Source organism: Sorex fumeus, unplaced genomic scaffold, assembly GCF_029834395.1.
Source record: "Sorex fumeus unplaced genomic scaffold, SorFum_2.1 ptg000063l, whole genome shotgun sequence".
Taxonomy (NCBI): Eukaryota; Metazoa; Chordata; class Mammalia; order Eulipotyphla; family Soricidae; genus Sorex; species Sorex fumeus.
This window is the reverse complement of record NW_026606120.1, coordinates 79679993-79695514: the sequence shown is the minus strand read 5'-3', so window position 1 is coordinate 79695514 and position 15522 is coordinate 79679993. Positions and strand designations below refer to the sequence as shown.

The 15522-nt window shown below is 52.2% G+C and overlaps 2 protein-coding genes across 9 annotated transcripts in view; both read right to left on the bottom strand.

Moving 5' to 3' along the window:
* MRC2 (mannose receptor C type 2) overlaps nt 1-763 on the bottom strand; it is a 46185-nt gene extending 45422 nt beyond the window's left edge. The window contains exon 1 of the mRNA XM_056126576.1: nt 462-763. Coding sequence (XP_055982551.1) covers nt 462-763 — 302 coding nt within the window. The remainder of the gene's footprint in view (nt 1-461) is intronic.
* A 6407-nt stretch (nt 764-7170) lies between these two features.
* TLK2 (tousled like kinase 2) overlaps nt 7171-15522 on the bottom strand; it is a 109124-nt gene continuing 100772 nt past the window's right edge. For all 8 annotated transcript variants that reach the window (XM_056127244.1, XM_056127249.1, XM_056127243.1 and 5 more), the window contains 3 exons: nt 13230-13341; nt 11414-11521; nt 7171-8256 (listed from right to left, as the gene is read on the bottom strand). In XM_056127244.1, coding sequence (XP_055983219.1) covers nt 8083-8256; nt 11414-11521; nt 13230-13341 — 394 coding nt within the window. In that variant the 3' untranslated portion in view covers nt 7171-8082. The remainder of the gene's footprint in view (nt 8257-11413; nt 11522-13229; nt 13342-15522) is intronic.

Below are 15522 nucleotides of genomic sequence, written 5' to 3'. Positions count from 1 at the left end.
CCCTTTCTCCTTTCTCCTGGCTTTTACTAGGGGTCATCCCTAGGGGTGCTGGAAGAGAAACTAGGGTCGGCAACATTCAAGGCAAGCACCTCCACCCCTAGACTCTGCCCCACCTGGGCTGTGATTCAGAACAAAGCTGCCGGGCTGCAGATCCTCAAGTACCCACTGGAAATGCCTGCCGCTTCCTGCCTGAACATAGGCTCTGCCGTCAGCCACCACTTTCGCTGGCCTGGCCCACCAACTCCTGCTCAGTTCCTTTGTTGGGTTGGGTCCTGGGTCCCAGTGCCGGCAGGCTCCTGGCTACCCTGGGGCTAGCTCAGAGACCCCCACACCTGGGTTGTCCTTTCTCACCATTCTTCAACGTTTCTACACCCACTGGCCAGAAAGTGCCCTGCAAAAGCATCCTGGCACAGGCAGAACCAGGGTGGCTGACCAGTGGTTTGCCACCTTTGCACACCCACCTGTGGACCAGCTGGACGCTGCTGGGCAGGCCCAGACATGCCAGCTGCAGTGAGGCTCCCTCTCCTTTCTCTGGGTCCGAGTGGTCCAAGCCCAGGACGCTGCAGTGCTGTTCCTCTAAGTGCTGCTCCTCTAAGTCCTCAGACACAAGCCCATCTGGCTGGCCTCGGTTCTCCCCGGGGCCACTCTCCTCTGTCACGGATGCAGGCAGGGCTCCAGGTAGGGAGCCTTTCAGCTCCTGGCACAGGAAGCCCCCACTTGCCAGCACCTGGGTATGTACACACGTGTACACGCATACATGCATACACGCACACACCCACACGTAACACGCACACACCTGCACGTACACGTGTGCATGTACACACACTTTCTCTCCCCTCCCCCCCAAGTTTGCTGAGGGCATCAAAGGTGAGCAGCCAGGGAACTGGTGAGATAGTGCAGTGGGTAGGGCATTTGCCTTGCATGCAGCTGATCTGGGTTCAATCCCTGGCACCCCATACGGTTTCCTAAGCACTACCAGGAGTAATTCCTGAATGCAGAGCCAGGAGTAAGCCCTGAGCACTGCCAGGTGTGACCCAAAACAAAACTAAAACCCCCCAAAATGGGTGAGCAGCCAGTCTCAGCCCCGGAGTTCTTCTAGGGGGGGGGGGGGGGCTGCGGGCCACACTGCCACATTGTAGGGGCTTGGAGTCAGCTGGGAGAGGGGTCCTGCTGCAGGACAGGAGCCGGAGCCACTCTGCACGCAGTGTGTGCCCACTCTGCAGCCGCCATCTGTCTTGGCCCTTGAGCTGGCAGGGCAGGGCGCCAGCCTGCATCTGGGCAGTTCTCCCGGCTGTGATTGCAGCCAGGTGCCCCAGTACTTAAGTTCCTGCCCAGTCAGAACCAGGGCGGCTGACCAGTGTTTTCCCACCTTTCCATACCACACCCATCTGCAGCCTGGCTGAATGCTGCTGTCTGTCGCTGGGAGGTGGTCAGCTGCGAGCGGCAGCTCTCTGAGGGGCCCGTGTCCTCTGTGCCTTCAGGAACTCTTCGCCCATTCGGGTCAAGCCCATAGGGAGGCCCTGGAGCTGGTGCAGGGGACCCTGGCAGCACATGCGGCACAGGAGGCCCCGATGTAATCCAAGTGCTTCCGCTGATTCTCACTGCACAGCCTTGGCGAGTCTCAGAATTGCCCGGTGCCTTCCCACTCAGCCCCACATGGGGCCAGAAGAATCCTCCTCCACCCAAGTCTGACAGTGGCCTGCGGAAGTGGGGGCCCGCACCCCCAGGGAGAAGCATCCGGCTGGGTGGGTGGGAATTCCAGCCCGGCCATCAAGCGCCAAGGGCTAGTCAAGCTCTGCTGTCACTCACCGTGCTCGGGAAAGCGGGGCAGTGCTGCAGGACCCGCAGAAGGACGTGGGCTGGGAGCATGTCCCAGATGGCCACAAGAGGCAGGCAGCCCTGGCCTGAGCACCGGAGCACCGTCCCCGGGGTAGACATCCCCCCACTCCATGCAGGGGGCGAGCTGCTGCTCCCTCCCGCAGGGTCTCCTCTCCCATGCAGAGACCCCCACATCTTTCCCCTCAGGTGGGCACCCGCAGGCACTGTCTCCACCAGCTGGCAGCCAATGGTGCTGAGGAAACTCTGCCCAGATGCTGGGATCTGCTTCTGGTCAGAGAATGCCTAGAGGCTGTGGTGCCCGCTTCCTTCCGGCTGAGCCCTGAAGGGTTATCAGCTCTGCCAGGGTGCCAACCCTGGCACCAAGGATGAGGTCTCGCCCTCCTTAGAGTCCTTCAGACGGTGGCCCAGGGATGGGGCTGCTGGACTCTCCTGGGACCTCTCTGTACCACTGAGGCTGGAACAGGTGCCCACATCGCCCACAGCCCCGAGGCCGAAGGGCCCGGAAGCCAGTTCCGTGCTAGAGCACACACCTGGCAGAGGTGAGACCTCGTGTTTGCGCCTCCTTCCCACCCCCCACACCCCCAAAGTGGGCCGGAGAATGCTTGCATGTGACTGACCCTGGCCCCACCCCTGGTTACCCACCAGCTGCGGGGCGCCCCCCCCATCTCCTGAGCACTGTTTGGGTATCTCCTCCCCACCCCACCGCAAGAACAGCAACTACCCTCAAGCTATGCTCTGTCCCACCAAGTACAGATTAGCTGGAGTTTCCTGTGAATCCGGAGCCATCTAAACCATGTAAAAATGGTGAGGGGCTGGACAAAGGCTGGCTGTCCTCGAGTGAGGCAGAGATGGGAGCAGGGTGCAGGGTAGGAGTGGCGAGGAGCCGAGGGCACAGGCCTCCTGGCAGTGCAGGGCTGCGGGGTCTTGCTGCAGAGCTGCTGTGTCTCCCGTTTACCCGCCACCCTCTGGAGCCAGTCCAGCGCCTCTCCCCAAGCAGGAGCCACGCCCGGGCCACGTCCTCCCGTGGAGGTGCTGAGTGGGGCTCAGGGGACGCACTTGGGCTCCAGCTCTGATCTCACCCGGCAGCTGTCTCTGAGGAGCACAGCTAGCACCAGGGCCATAGGGGTATGAGGAAGATTCTGGAAGCCTGTGGTCACCCAGACACAGGGGCTCCGACATTAATTTCTAGGGCAAGACTGTCCCCCCTGCCCCCCCCCCCCCCCCGCCAGATGCCGGCCCCTAGTAGGCCAGCACGCCCTGCCCTCTCTCTGTTTTTCCAGCTGTTGAGCACAGCTCCCAGCTCCCACCCCGGGGGACTGAGAATGGGGCAGGGCCACCCTGTGCTCTCTAATCGCCGAGTGTTCTGGAAGCCATGCCCCGTGCCAAGTTCAGTGCCAGCCGGAGGCACGAGTGGGCAGGCTGGGGGCAGGAGTAGGACAGAAGGGCAGAAGGACAGGAGGACGGATGTGTGTGATGGCAGTCTGGGGTGAGGGTGGGAGAGGCCTGGCAGAGTTGGGGGTGAGGGTGGGAGAGGCCTCCGGGTGCTGCTCCCCCACTGCGGGCTGGCAGAGAGCCCCTCACCCTCCCGGCCTGCAGCCCTGCCCTTCCCACCCCCATTTCCTGATCTGTAAAATCAGTCAGATAAGCACTAGAAAACTTGCAGCACACTCAAGCGCTAAGCCTCTGGCCTTTGCTGAAATGGTCCTTAGGGCTGGCCAGACCCCTGTGGCCTCCGCAGATGAGACTGCATGAGGACTCAGCTGGCTACTTCTCAGCCGCCTGACCACCCTCCCGCGCACCACACACACACAGTGGGCGGGGATGCTCACATCCTGACAATCCACACTCCCCAGGGCTACTCCAGCCTGTCCCTGCTGAGCTGCCCCTGGTGCTCCTCAAGGCCCAGACTGGCTCGCCCAGCCTGCGTGCCGCCCTTCCAGTCCCCATCTCATGGCAGAGCCCTTCCAGGCGCTTCTGCCTGCCCCAGGTAAAGGAGGGGGTGGGGTAGTTTGTCCACAGGGAACTGAGGAGCCGCTGTCTTTCTCCCTGGAGTTTGGGGGCCGTAAGTGGCAGTGCCTGGGAGCTACTCTCAGCTCTGTGCTTAGCCCACTGAGCTTCCCCACCCCTCCCGGCTGCTGTTATTTTAAGAGTGAGGCACTGCCCGGGGGTGCCTCCCGTGTCAGGGAGGGACCTACGGGGGTCCTCACACAGGGGTCTGCACAGAACAGCAGCTCTCAGTCACAGGGATGAAGCAGGTCTGCATTGCACACGCAGAAAATGCCATCTGCGTCGTGCGGCAGGGTGAGATCAGGTCTGGGAGCACTGTCTCCACGCCCACACCCTGTCGGGGTGAGAGTGCCCGCCTGTGCCACCCAGGAGAGAGCAGTGCTGGGAATCCAGCATTTCCAGCACACCCCAAGTCATGCTGCTGGCCAGAGGCCACAGTGGTCTGAAACGATGCTCCTTCCAGGGGCCAGGGAGACAGTATGGGGGTTAAGGACACTGCCCTGCATTCCGCTGAGCCCAATTCTAACCTCTGGTACCACAGTGGAAGGAAGGAGAGAGGGAGGGAGGGAGGGAGGGAGGCTGAGAAGGAAAGGTGGAGGGAGGGAGGGCAGACCCACTAAAAAGGCACATGACTGAGTCTAGGTCAGCCCCGAAAGTGAGCTGTGTGGCAGTCTTCCTCTAAAGCTGCCCATTTAACTCTCTGGGGTGCAGGGCTTCACCTGGATGGTAAGCTGGTGGCCTCCCTCTCACTGTATTCCTGCATTGGCAACCCACAGCATGCTGGTGAGGGCCTCGCCGTACCTGAATGGCCCTGGGCCCCCAATCCAGCAGCACCTGCACAACACTCAAGAACTTAAGAGGCTGAGAAACTCACTCCCTAAAACTCTCATTTAGAGAGCTCCCCAGCCCAAATACCCTGGTCGGGTTTAGTTCCACACTTGTACACCAAGGGCAGGAGACAGTACAGTGGGGAGGGCACTGGCCTCGAGGCGGTCAAGCCGGGTTCAGCCCCTAGGAGTATCCCTGAGCGCAGAGCCAGGAGTAAGCCCTGAGCACCACTGGGTGTGGCCCAGAAAGAATAAAACAAAACAATTTATACACTTTTTCTTGTCATTGTCCAAAGCAAATGAACACTGTGGCACTAGATGTAATCTGTGACTGTCTTTGGAAAAAAGTGAAGCCTTTGTTAACAAACCATGCAACGGAAAACACCTGCGTGATTCTACCAGCTCCATCCAGCCTGTATGTGGCCAAGACCACGCGCAGCCCACCCCACCTGCACGGCCCATGCCAGAGCCCCGGCGCCCATGAAGGCATGTGGAAAGGGCCTCTCTTCCTTCTGACTTGGTATAGAAAAGGCAGAGCACCAACAAGTAAAGCTCAGAGCTCACGCCTAAGCCTGTGTGGGGAACGAGGCAGGAAGCCAGAGAGAACGCTCACAGCAGGGAGGCATTCTTCCTATCCTCAAAAAAAAAAAAAAAGATGAAAAATTAAAAACAATATGCAAGATCACTGAGTGTGGAAAGGAAAAAGGCCACTCAATTTCATCTGTCTTTTCACATAATCCCTTTGATGCGTTCAACCTTGGAACCCCCTGGAGAAAGCTCTGCTAGCAATGGTTCAAAGAATTGGGAGAGAATGCTCCATGGGTGGGATGTGAGCTCGGCATTTAGGAAACCAGGGTTAGATCTCCGGCACTACATGGTCCCCTGAGCACCAGTGGAAGCAACCCCAAAGAGACAAGCAGGAAGTAGAACCTGCCAAAGAGACCAAAAACAAACAAACAAAAAAATCCAACTGGAGCACTGTCAGTCATGGCCACCAAATCAAAAACAAATAAATTAAAAAATTTAAAGAGATACTGCATGCCCACATATGACAACATGTATTATAATAAAAGAACTTGGGGACCAGAGAAATAGCACATAGTTAAGGTGCTTAGCTTGCACATGGCCGGTCTGGTTAATCTCTCGCACTGCATGGGCCTCTGAGCGCAGAGCCTCCAGCTCTGCTGCGAGTGGCCTCAGCCCGCCCCACCCCAACCCAAATAAAACAAAACAACTTTGGGGAAGCTAGGAGAACCAAGGGTTAAGGACTAATTCCCAAGACAGAGTCTACACCAACAAAGGAACTTCTCTTCGTTTTACTATACTTCGTCTTCCTTTAAGAGTGCCTGATTTGGAGCTGGAGTGATAGTGCAAGGGTTAATGCAGTCAACCCAGTTTGATCCCTAGCACCGCATATGGTCTCCAGAGCCCTACAGGAGTGAATCCCTAAGCACACAGCCAGGAGTAAGCCCTGAGCACCCCCAGGTGTGGTTCCCAAAACAACAAATCTCTTGCTCCAGAGCCAGGGACAAGGCTCCAAGGCAGATGCCTGACAGGGGAGAGCCCCACTGGAGCCTCAGGACCAAGCCAGGAGTGGCCCTGTGCACCAGCAGGTGTGACAGCCAAAGAAAGAAAGATTGCTCAACACCAGGGCAAGACAAAAGCCCTAGGAAATGTCACCACTGGTGACATTTCACACAGATAAGAAATACTGGCATCGTGAGTTATTTGGGAGCTCCTGCCCTTTCTGAACACACACACACACACACACACACACACACACACACACACACACACTCAACCTGCTTGCTGGCAAGCTCCATCTTTAAATATTTCTGGCTAAGCCCTCTTGCCACGTCTGTCAGTCACACTCCAAGCTGGTCACCACATGTTGCGGCTCTGGCCTCCTTTCCACTCTGCAGTGGGCCTGGTGTGGTTTCAGGGCCATCAGTGGCACTGGCTCCCATTTCAGCTCCATCACCAGTTCATCACACAGCTTAGAAACAACCAAACTTTGGGAGAAGATCAAAAAGAAAGTTTCTATCCAAAACACCCAGTTCCCTTGGGATTAATTCCATTCAATGAACCTATAAAAATGACTGTGTTAGGGCCAGAGAGATAGTATAGAAGGTGCTAGCTTTGCATGCAGTGGACCTGGATTCAACCCCCAGCATCCCGTGAGCCCCACCAGGAGTGATTCCAGAGCACAGAGCACCACCAAGTGTGGCCCCCAAATCAGTGTGTACAGATATCCGTCACCCTAGCACACACCCACAAAATGGGAACTAGAGGCTGTTTACCTGCCAAAAGATCTAACAGAGGAATACTTATGTGCTGATCAAGTTTTAATAACGTGGTTAACAAGAAATGTACACCATTGAGCAAGCACGAGACGTTGTTTGGAATCCTGGTCCCGAGTCTTGGGCTCTCCAGCCTGTGTCCTTCCTATCTTTCAAGCAGTTTCAAGAGTTTCTACATTCAGAGAATCCAAGAGGACTGCATGGACAGATGAACCTTTATTTAAAAAAATAGCACTTCAAATAAATTAAAAGGGACAACCGTCAAGTGTTCAAATTGTGAAGAAATAGTTGGAAACCTAGAGAGACTCCAAGCTGCAGCCTTCTAAGCTCACTCTTTGTCCATGGCAAACCCCACATCCCAGTCCTCCCCTCAGCCCGCCCCTCGGAGAGGAGGGGAGCAACTGCAAACAGGAGACCAGAAGGAGGAGGAAGCTGCATCTGATTGGAATGAACATTGCCACGTACTTGCTAATACGGGTTTCACTTTATGACCAAATGTATTCTTTGAAAAATAAAAAACGGGGGAGGGAAGCTGCATGTTTTTAAAAATTGAAATTATTTAGGGATAAAACACTAACTCTAGTGCCTTTAATGGGCAATAGCAACTTTTTTCCTCCAAAGTCAAACACCATCCCCAGCTGAGACTTTGTGCTACAAGCTTGTCAGGAGATGTTACCTAAACTTTATTAAAAGAAAAGAACAGGTTTAAATATAGACACTGGACTAGCCCAGTCTGTATTTTCAAGTCCACATTCTTCACTGAAGCACTGCGTCAGGGACCCCCCTGAGTCTGCGTGTTTTCATGTTCACAGTACATGGAACCAGTTTTTCTTTTTCGTTTTTTTCCTCACTCAGAGCAGCCACTCACAGTGGCCGTTGACGCCGGAGCCTTGGGCGGGGCCTCTTCCTACGAGGCCTGGCCAGGACTGCCCAAGGGTTCTCCTCCATGGGAATCAATGCTGTCATGCTCTATGGATGGGAAAAAAGCAAGAAAATAAAAGCACCTGGTACAGGTTTCATGAGATCCATTCGGATTCGCTATGTTCCAAACCCGCTGCTGAGCCATTTGTCCACCATGTGAGCTGAACAGTTCGCGGCCTGGGTCAGACTCAATTCGAAGAACTGTTATTGGAGGCCCCGGAGGTGGAGGCGACGGCAGCACCAGCAGGGCTACTCGTGGAGACCGACTTCCGGATGTGAGGCAGCAAGTAGGGGTCACAGGCCAGCTGCTGGACATCGATGCGGTCCTCCTTTCGGTAGGCCAAGCATCGTCGAATGAACGCCTGAAAGGAAAGGTGCTTAAAGCAGCCTGAAGCAGGAGACCCAGGCCCAGGACCCAGAGCAGCTGCCAAGGCAAACATTTCAAGGACACCCCCAAAACCAGGGCTGTGGCAGGGTGGGAGGGAGACAGGCCTGGGGTGGCAGCAGCTCTTCTTGGGACCATCAACCTACCCCGCCTCTGCCCCCAGCCATTGGCTGAGTCATTCCACAAAGGAAGGGCAACAGCACCTCCAACACCTTAGCCACAAAGCACAAACCCTCCCACCAAGTAGCCCTCCTTGTGGCTCTGCGTCGGCTGGTGTGCACAGCTCTGCACACATCACAGCCCCGGGAACCCCCCCAGGAATATGCCATGACAAACTGCTGTCCCATACAGGGCAAGGATACACACTAACACCAACGTGCCACAGACCAGTGGATGCTTCCCCGGTGAATCTCCTTCCCTCTCGCTAAACCAATGATCAGGTGCACAGTTGGAAAAGCCTGACCAGGACTTGTGGCCTCAGTAGCATTGCAGGTGTAGAAACTTTTTTTTTTCCTTTGCTTTTTGGGTTACACCCAGCGATGCACAGGGGTTACTCCTGGCTCTGCACTCAGGAATTACCCCTGGCGGTGCTTGGGGGACCATATGTGATGCTGGGAATCGAACCTGGGTTGGCCGCATGCAAGGCAAATGCCCTACCTGCTGTGCTATTTCTCCAGCCCTGTGAGAAACATTTTGTGAGGCTCGATTCAGAGTCCTAACTTGCCAATACAAGATTCCTCTGCCTAAGTATGAAGGATTCTGTGGTTTCTATAATTTTCTTTTTGGTGTCTGGGCCACACCTGGCAGTGCTTGGGGCTTACTCTATAAGCTCTGTGCTCAGGGATCACTCCTGGCTGGGCTTGGAGGACTACATGGGGTTGTGGAGAAATGAACCCATGTTGGCTCCCAGTAATGCAAGCGCCCTGCCTGCTGTGCGACCTCTCCAGCACTCTGCTTTTCCTATGTTTAAACGGAAGGGTCTGTTCAGTAAAAATCTTCAAATGTAACACCAAATTTGGGGGTTGGAGGGGATGAGGGTAGGGTATACCCAGCAATGCTCAGGGGTTACTCCCAGTTCTGCACTCAGAAATTACTCCTGGCGATACTCAGGGGACCACACGGAATGCTGGGGACTGAACCCGGTCAGCTGCACACAAGGCAAAGGCCCTTCCCTTTCCCTATTGCTCTGGTCCCTCAACATCAAACTACTGTAAATGAACTAACTACTTATTAAGCTACAGAGTGTCACGGGCACAGAGCTTGCTCAGAGAGCTGTAGTGCAGATGCAGGCACCCTAGTTTGAGCCCTCGCTCTGGGCAATCTATCTCCCAAGCACTGCTGAGCACACAGCCAGGAGTGGCCCCCAGGTACTTCTGAGTGTGGCTCAAACACTGCCCCTCCAAAACAACAGCAAAAACTGTTTAAAGCCACATAGATCATAAAATGACATTATTACTCAAAGCCCACACCTGTGCTTGAGGGGACACTATGCCAGTGTAGGTCTACTGAGGGGTGACACTCTGCCGGGGAGGGGGGGGCCAGCCAGGGGGAGAGGGAGGTTGTCGGTGTGCTGGGAGAGAGAGGAGCATGACCTAACTACTTTTCCAGTAAGTTCTGCCATGAATCTAAAACTGCTGATAATAAAAAACTGGTCTATTAAACAGTCTGTTATGAAATTGTTAATAGTCTACTGAAAAAATCTAGAGCATAAAGCAATCTGTTGATTCTCTATCATTCCTGTTAACAAAAAAATATCAATTCAGCTTTGTTTAAGCCAAAGATACTTGAAGATAGCTGCTTATCTGCCGGCATCTGGAAGATGAGAACAAATTCACAGAAACAAAAATAACAGCCCTTGATCTTTAGAAATGAAGGTTTCTTTCACTGCAAAGAAAGTAAAGCAGACAGGGCACTTGCCTTTCACGCAGCTGACTCAGGGTCTGGTCCCCGAACCGCATATGATCTCCAGCGCCCCGCCAGGAGTGATCCCTGAGCAAGCTCTGAGCACCACTGAGGGTGGCCCCAAAACAGAGAGTGATGGGAGGGAAACTGGGACATTGGTGGGAAATGTACACTGTGAAGGGACAAGTACCTGGAACACTGTATGACCTAAACTCATCATGTAACTGTGTATGACTGAAACATTGTTATGACTGAAACCCATCACGTAAACCCATCTTGTAACTGTGTAGCTCATGGTGATTCCATTTAAAAAATTAAAAAAAAAAAAAAGGAAACATTTCTTCTTGTGAGATAATTGGAACTGCAATTTAAAACAAGGAACCTAGGGTACGCTGCCAATCCATAGTCCTGGGTTTTCTCCTCAAGGGACCGCTAGTGCTGGGCTCTGAAGCAGGAAACGGATGCCCCAAGCAAGCCCAGCCCAGAATGCCATCAGCCAGCTGTGCCCTCACCTCCACTGCCCTGCTCTGCCCTCCCCAACTCCAGACACTCACCCCCCTGGGCTTCACTCCCCTCTCACTGGGAGCAGTTCTCTCCCACCTCTACACACGGCTCCCACCATGGCAGCACCCAAGACTACACAAAGTTCCGCCTTATCAGGGAGGCTTTCCCTAACAAGCCATCGGAAACAGTTACTCCCATTAATTCTCTTCATAACAATTATCACCATCTGGAATATATTCATGTCTAGTTACTGTTTGTCCCACCTGTGGAATGTAAATTCCTCTAGGGCAGAGGCCTTGTCGGCAGTTCATTCCTGCATACTTACAGTGCCAAGGCTACCACATCAGACAGTGTCTGCACTTTACAGGCCCTGAACTGTTTGCTGTGGGAGGAGAGGGGCAAGGACAGGAGTTGGAGGAATACACTTTTAGCAGGAGCATTTTGTTGTTTGCTTTGTTTTGGGTCACACCCAGTGATGCTCAGGGGTTAATCCTGGCTCTGCATTCAGGAATTAATCCTGGTGGTGCTCGAGGGACCATATGACTTGCCAGGATCGAACCCAGGTTAGCTGCGTGCAAGGCAACCCCCCTACCACTGTATTATTGCTCCGGCCCCAGAAGATGTTTTTTAAATCACGTGTGAATTTTGTATGGGATAAGCCACTATCATGACCCACCCAGAGAAATAAAAAGCGAAACAGGCTCAGTGTCTCTCGGCACAGAACTTACCTTTGCTTCAGGTGTTACTACTGGCTTTGGCGGGAACTGCACTTCAGTAGCTTTAAGAATAGTATTTTCTTGTAGAATGTCTTGCTGGGACTGGTTGTGGCCAAAGGGCTATGGCAGAAAAACAAAGCAAAGGGATAAGCAAAGGTGGGTCTCGGTTAAGAGGAAAGAAAACACAATTGGAAAGTACAGGGGAGGGGGAGGCAGTGTGGCACCCCAGGCCCTCCCTCTGCCACCCAGCAGCTTCTCGGGGAGGCAGCGCTGCGCCCAGATGCAGCAGCGGCTAAGACCTCAGCCCTTGTAAGCGACGCTGACCACACAGGGAAAGGGACCCAGAGCAAGAGCAGCAACACCCTTTGCTTTGAGTTACTCCTATGGACTTACAGGTGCCACTGCGGACCCAAGACATAGATGAAGGAGGGGGACAAGACAGTGAAAAGATAGAAAAGGAAAGGCAGAGTTGGGGGCCGGGGAGGAACAGACAAAAAGCAGGCCTGTCGAGGCTCCTGAGCTGCCCTCCTACAGACTCAGTTATGTTCCAGCTCAAAGCTACTACTGAGAGATCACAAACCATCCATCCTGGATGACCTCTACTGCCAGGGGCAGGCCCCTTCCATGTCAGTACATGGTAGAAATCATACCAAACCCCTGTGATTCCAAGTAATTTCCTCTTGTTAAAGATAGGATGAAGAGTCAGGGACCAGGGGACAGGCCAGGGGACAAGACAGTTGCTTGACACACGGCCAGCCTACTTTCAACCCCAGCACCTTTTAGGGTCCTCTGAGTGCGCCAGGAGTGATCCCTGAGCACAGAGCCAGGACTGACCCCTGGGCACTGCCAGCTGTGGCCCCCAAACAAAATAGCAACAAAAATCAAAGACCAAGGTTTAGCTGAAGAGGAAACTGAAATATAAATTTTCATCTGGAGAGTGTAAATAAAAAATTAATAGTCTTTGGAGGCCCTTTTTACTCACAGGTCAGATGGGAACAGTGAAACATCCAGGTACTTTCACAACAGGCAAATGTATGAATATAAGTAAAATTGGACCTTAATATGAGGTATTATGCTCATAAGGAAAAAAGCAAAGATAAGCATACCTCATATTATGACCCAATTAGGGATAATTTACTAACAAGGCTATTTAGATATATTTGAGCTAACAAATACTTTGTGACCTCCTCACTATTAAAGAAATATTTTTAAAAAAATGCATTCTCTGAGTTGTAACTTTAATAATGGGTGGCTGGGACTAAGGGGCACTGCAAATATCGTTTCAGTTCTTGGAACCTTGAGAACAGTCACTCCTGGGAAACTGTATACTTCAGTAAGAACTTCACAGTTTTCCTTTACATTAGAATAAAATCTTGTCCCGAGCTGGAGTTAGATCCTTGTATGTGGCCAACCACACATGATCCCTGAGTGCTGGCGAGAGCAGGTCCTGAAGACAGCACCCCTGCTGTACCACTTGCCAGACCCTCTTTTCTTCACAACTCCCTCAGAACTTTTATTCCTTTTCTGGGGGGTATGGGGTGGGGAAGAGCTGGTCCACAACCAGTGCTGCTCAGGGGCTATTCCTGGCTCTGTGCTCTGGAGTGACCCTTGGCTGTACTCAAGGGATGAGACGTAGTATAAGGGATTGAACTGGGGTTGGCCACGTTCAAGGCAAGCACCTTAACCCCTCCCTGTATTATGCCTCGAGCCTCAGGGCTCCATTTTGTTTAACCGTGTTTAGCTTCAGGAGAATCATCCCTCCATGCCAGTGTTTACTGGTGCTTCCCAGAAGGGCTGTCACATGACCCCATCTGGCCTTCCGCCTTACCTTCCTCCCGTAGAGACACTGGTAGAAGATCACACCCACTGACCAGACATCAACTTTGTTTGAGATTTTTGGTGGTTCTTTCCCAACCACAAAACACTCTGGTGGTAAATACCTAGGATGAAAAGGAAATAAAAATTCTTAGAAATATCTAAGACATATACCAACAGACTTAAGTAAAGACCTTGTTGAAACTCAAAATGACAATTTAACTGCTACAAAAAAAAAAAACACAGGTCTAGCTGGAGAAAGTCAGTGAAAAGTGATTTCTTCTAACTTCAGCAGTAACCCTTATCCACTAAAAAGGCTTAAAAAATAGGGGGCCAGAGAAATAGTACAGCAGGCAGGGTGCTTGCCGTGCACGCGGCAGACCCAGGTTTGTTCCCCAGCACCCCATATGGTCCCCAGAGAACCACCAGGAGTCATCTCTGAGTGAAGAGCCAGAAGTAACAACCCTGAGCATTGCCAATTGTGGCCCAAAACCAAAACCAAACAAAAATAACCCAAAAAGGCTTAAAATATACTTCACAGCTAATGAGGTAAATGTTGTCCTTGGTTTCTACTGCACCCAGCTACCCTCCTGGCCTAAGGCTATGCCTCAGAAACATCGGTCAACCAATTTTTTTTAAGGGGGTGAGTGACAGAATCCTAAAATAAGTAGATACCCTTTTATGATCACTGCATTAACATTCAAATATAAGCAGAAGAGGTGTGGGTTTCTTTTCGTGTTGCCTGAACATGTTCCTATAGTTATCATTTTAGGAATCAGAGAGATAGTACATATCAGAGATAGTGGGCCTTGCATGTGATCCACCCAGTTTGAACCCCAGCACCACACGTGGTCCTCCAAGTACAACCAGGCTTGAACAGACCAAGAGTAAGCCCCAAAGGGGTGGAGTGATAGTACAGTCGGGAGGGCACTTGCTCTACACACAGCTGGTCCAGTTCGATCCCCAATATCCCATATGGTTAACCATGAGCCAGCAGGAGTAATTCCTGAACGCTGAGCCAGGAGTCAGCCCTGAGAGTCACAGGGTATGGCCCAAATACACACACACTTGAGTGCACTCCTGGGTGTGGTCTGAAAACAAATAAACAACAACAAAAAAGTAACCACTTAAAAGTCCAAAGGAATTCAGAACCCAATACAACTCTCTAAGCAAAGAAGCCCTCTGTATTCTTAAGGTAACCTCTTAGAAATCTGACCCAGAACTTTTACTTACGCTCACTACTACTAAGTTCAAGTTACCAGACAACCCTTCACATTCCCTGCTTTAAGAGTAATCAGGGACTTACTGGAAGGCTCGGAGAGAACAGAAAACCCAAAACACAGTTGCCAGCAAAGTTCAACCCCCATATGAATTCCCTCCCCCCATCTCCCACTTGGTCTCGAAAAAGACTAGCTGGACAGCCAACCACACCAAATTGCATGGTGCAGAAGGTAAGTGCCTCCTGGCATTTAGGAAGCCAGACAAATTCCCGGCTCCCCGGAGCCTGCCGGCTCAGCTCAGGCGCAGCTGGAAGGCAGCATTCTGAAGACACAGATCGATGTCTGGAGAGTTCATGCTGGCAGAATCAATTCTGTGAAAAACTTTATTTCAGGTCCTGCTGTGCTTCTGGTATAAAAATCAAAACATATAGCTTGAAGAAATCACAAAAGCTGAGAGGCAGAAACTGCTCAGATAATGAGATTTCTCCTTCTAAAGTTCATTTCATTTCTTAGTCACTTTTGGACTAAAGTCTCTGAGCTGAATTTTTATGATAATTTTTAGCCCAAAACACATAGGAAAGAAAAAATAAGGCACTCACAAAAAGTAGAGAAGGCAAGCATTAATATACAGAGGAAAGATTTTTATTTTTCAAAAAAGACAGACAGCTCCTGAACGCAAGAGCTCACCACGCTCGGCACAAGCTCTGCGTGCGGGAGGCCTGGGTTCAGTCCCTGGCTGCATGGCTCCCCAAGCCCACCTGCCTCCCCAGGCCCTCAGTGTGCCCCCAAATCTGAGAGACAGCACTTCCAAATTCCATTAAAATCTCCCAAAGCCTAATTCTTGCGGTTCTTTAAAATACATAAATATAAAATTAAAAAATAAACTAGCAACTTGATTCAAAAATTTCTACTGCATTTCTTTTTTGGGGGGTGGGACGGGGAGTAGGGCTCCCAAGCCGTGCTTAGGAGGCCTAAGGTCCCCCTGGTGGTGCTTGGCTAACCCAGACAGAGAGGTTCAATGCAAAGATCCAGGCAGGGATGCAGTTCCGGGGCTTGCCTGTCACCCCGGGTGCTTGGGGCCCTTCA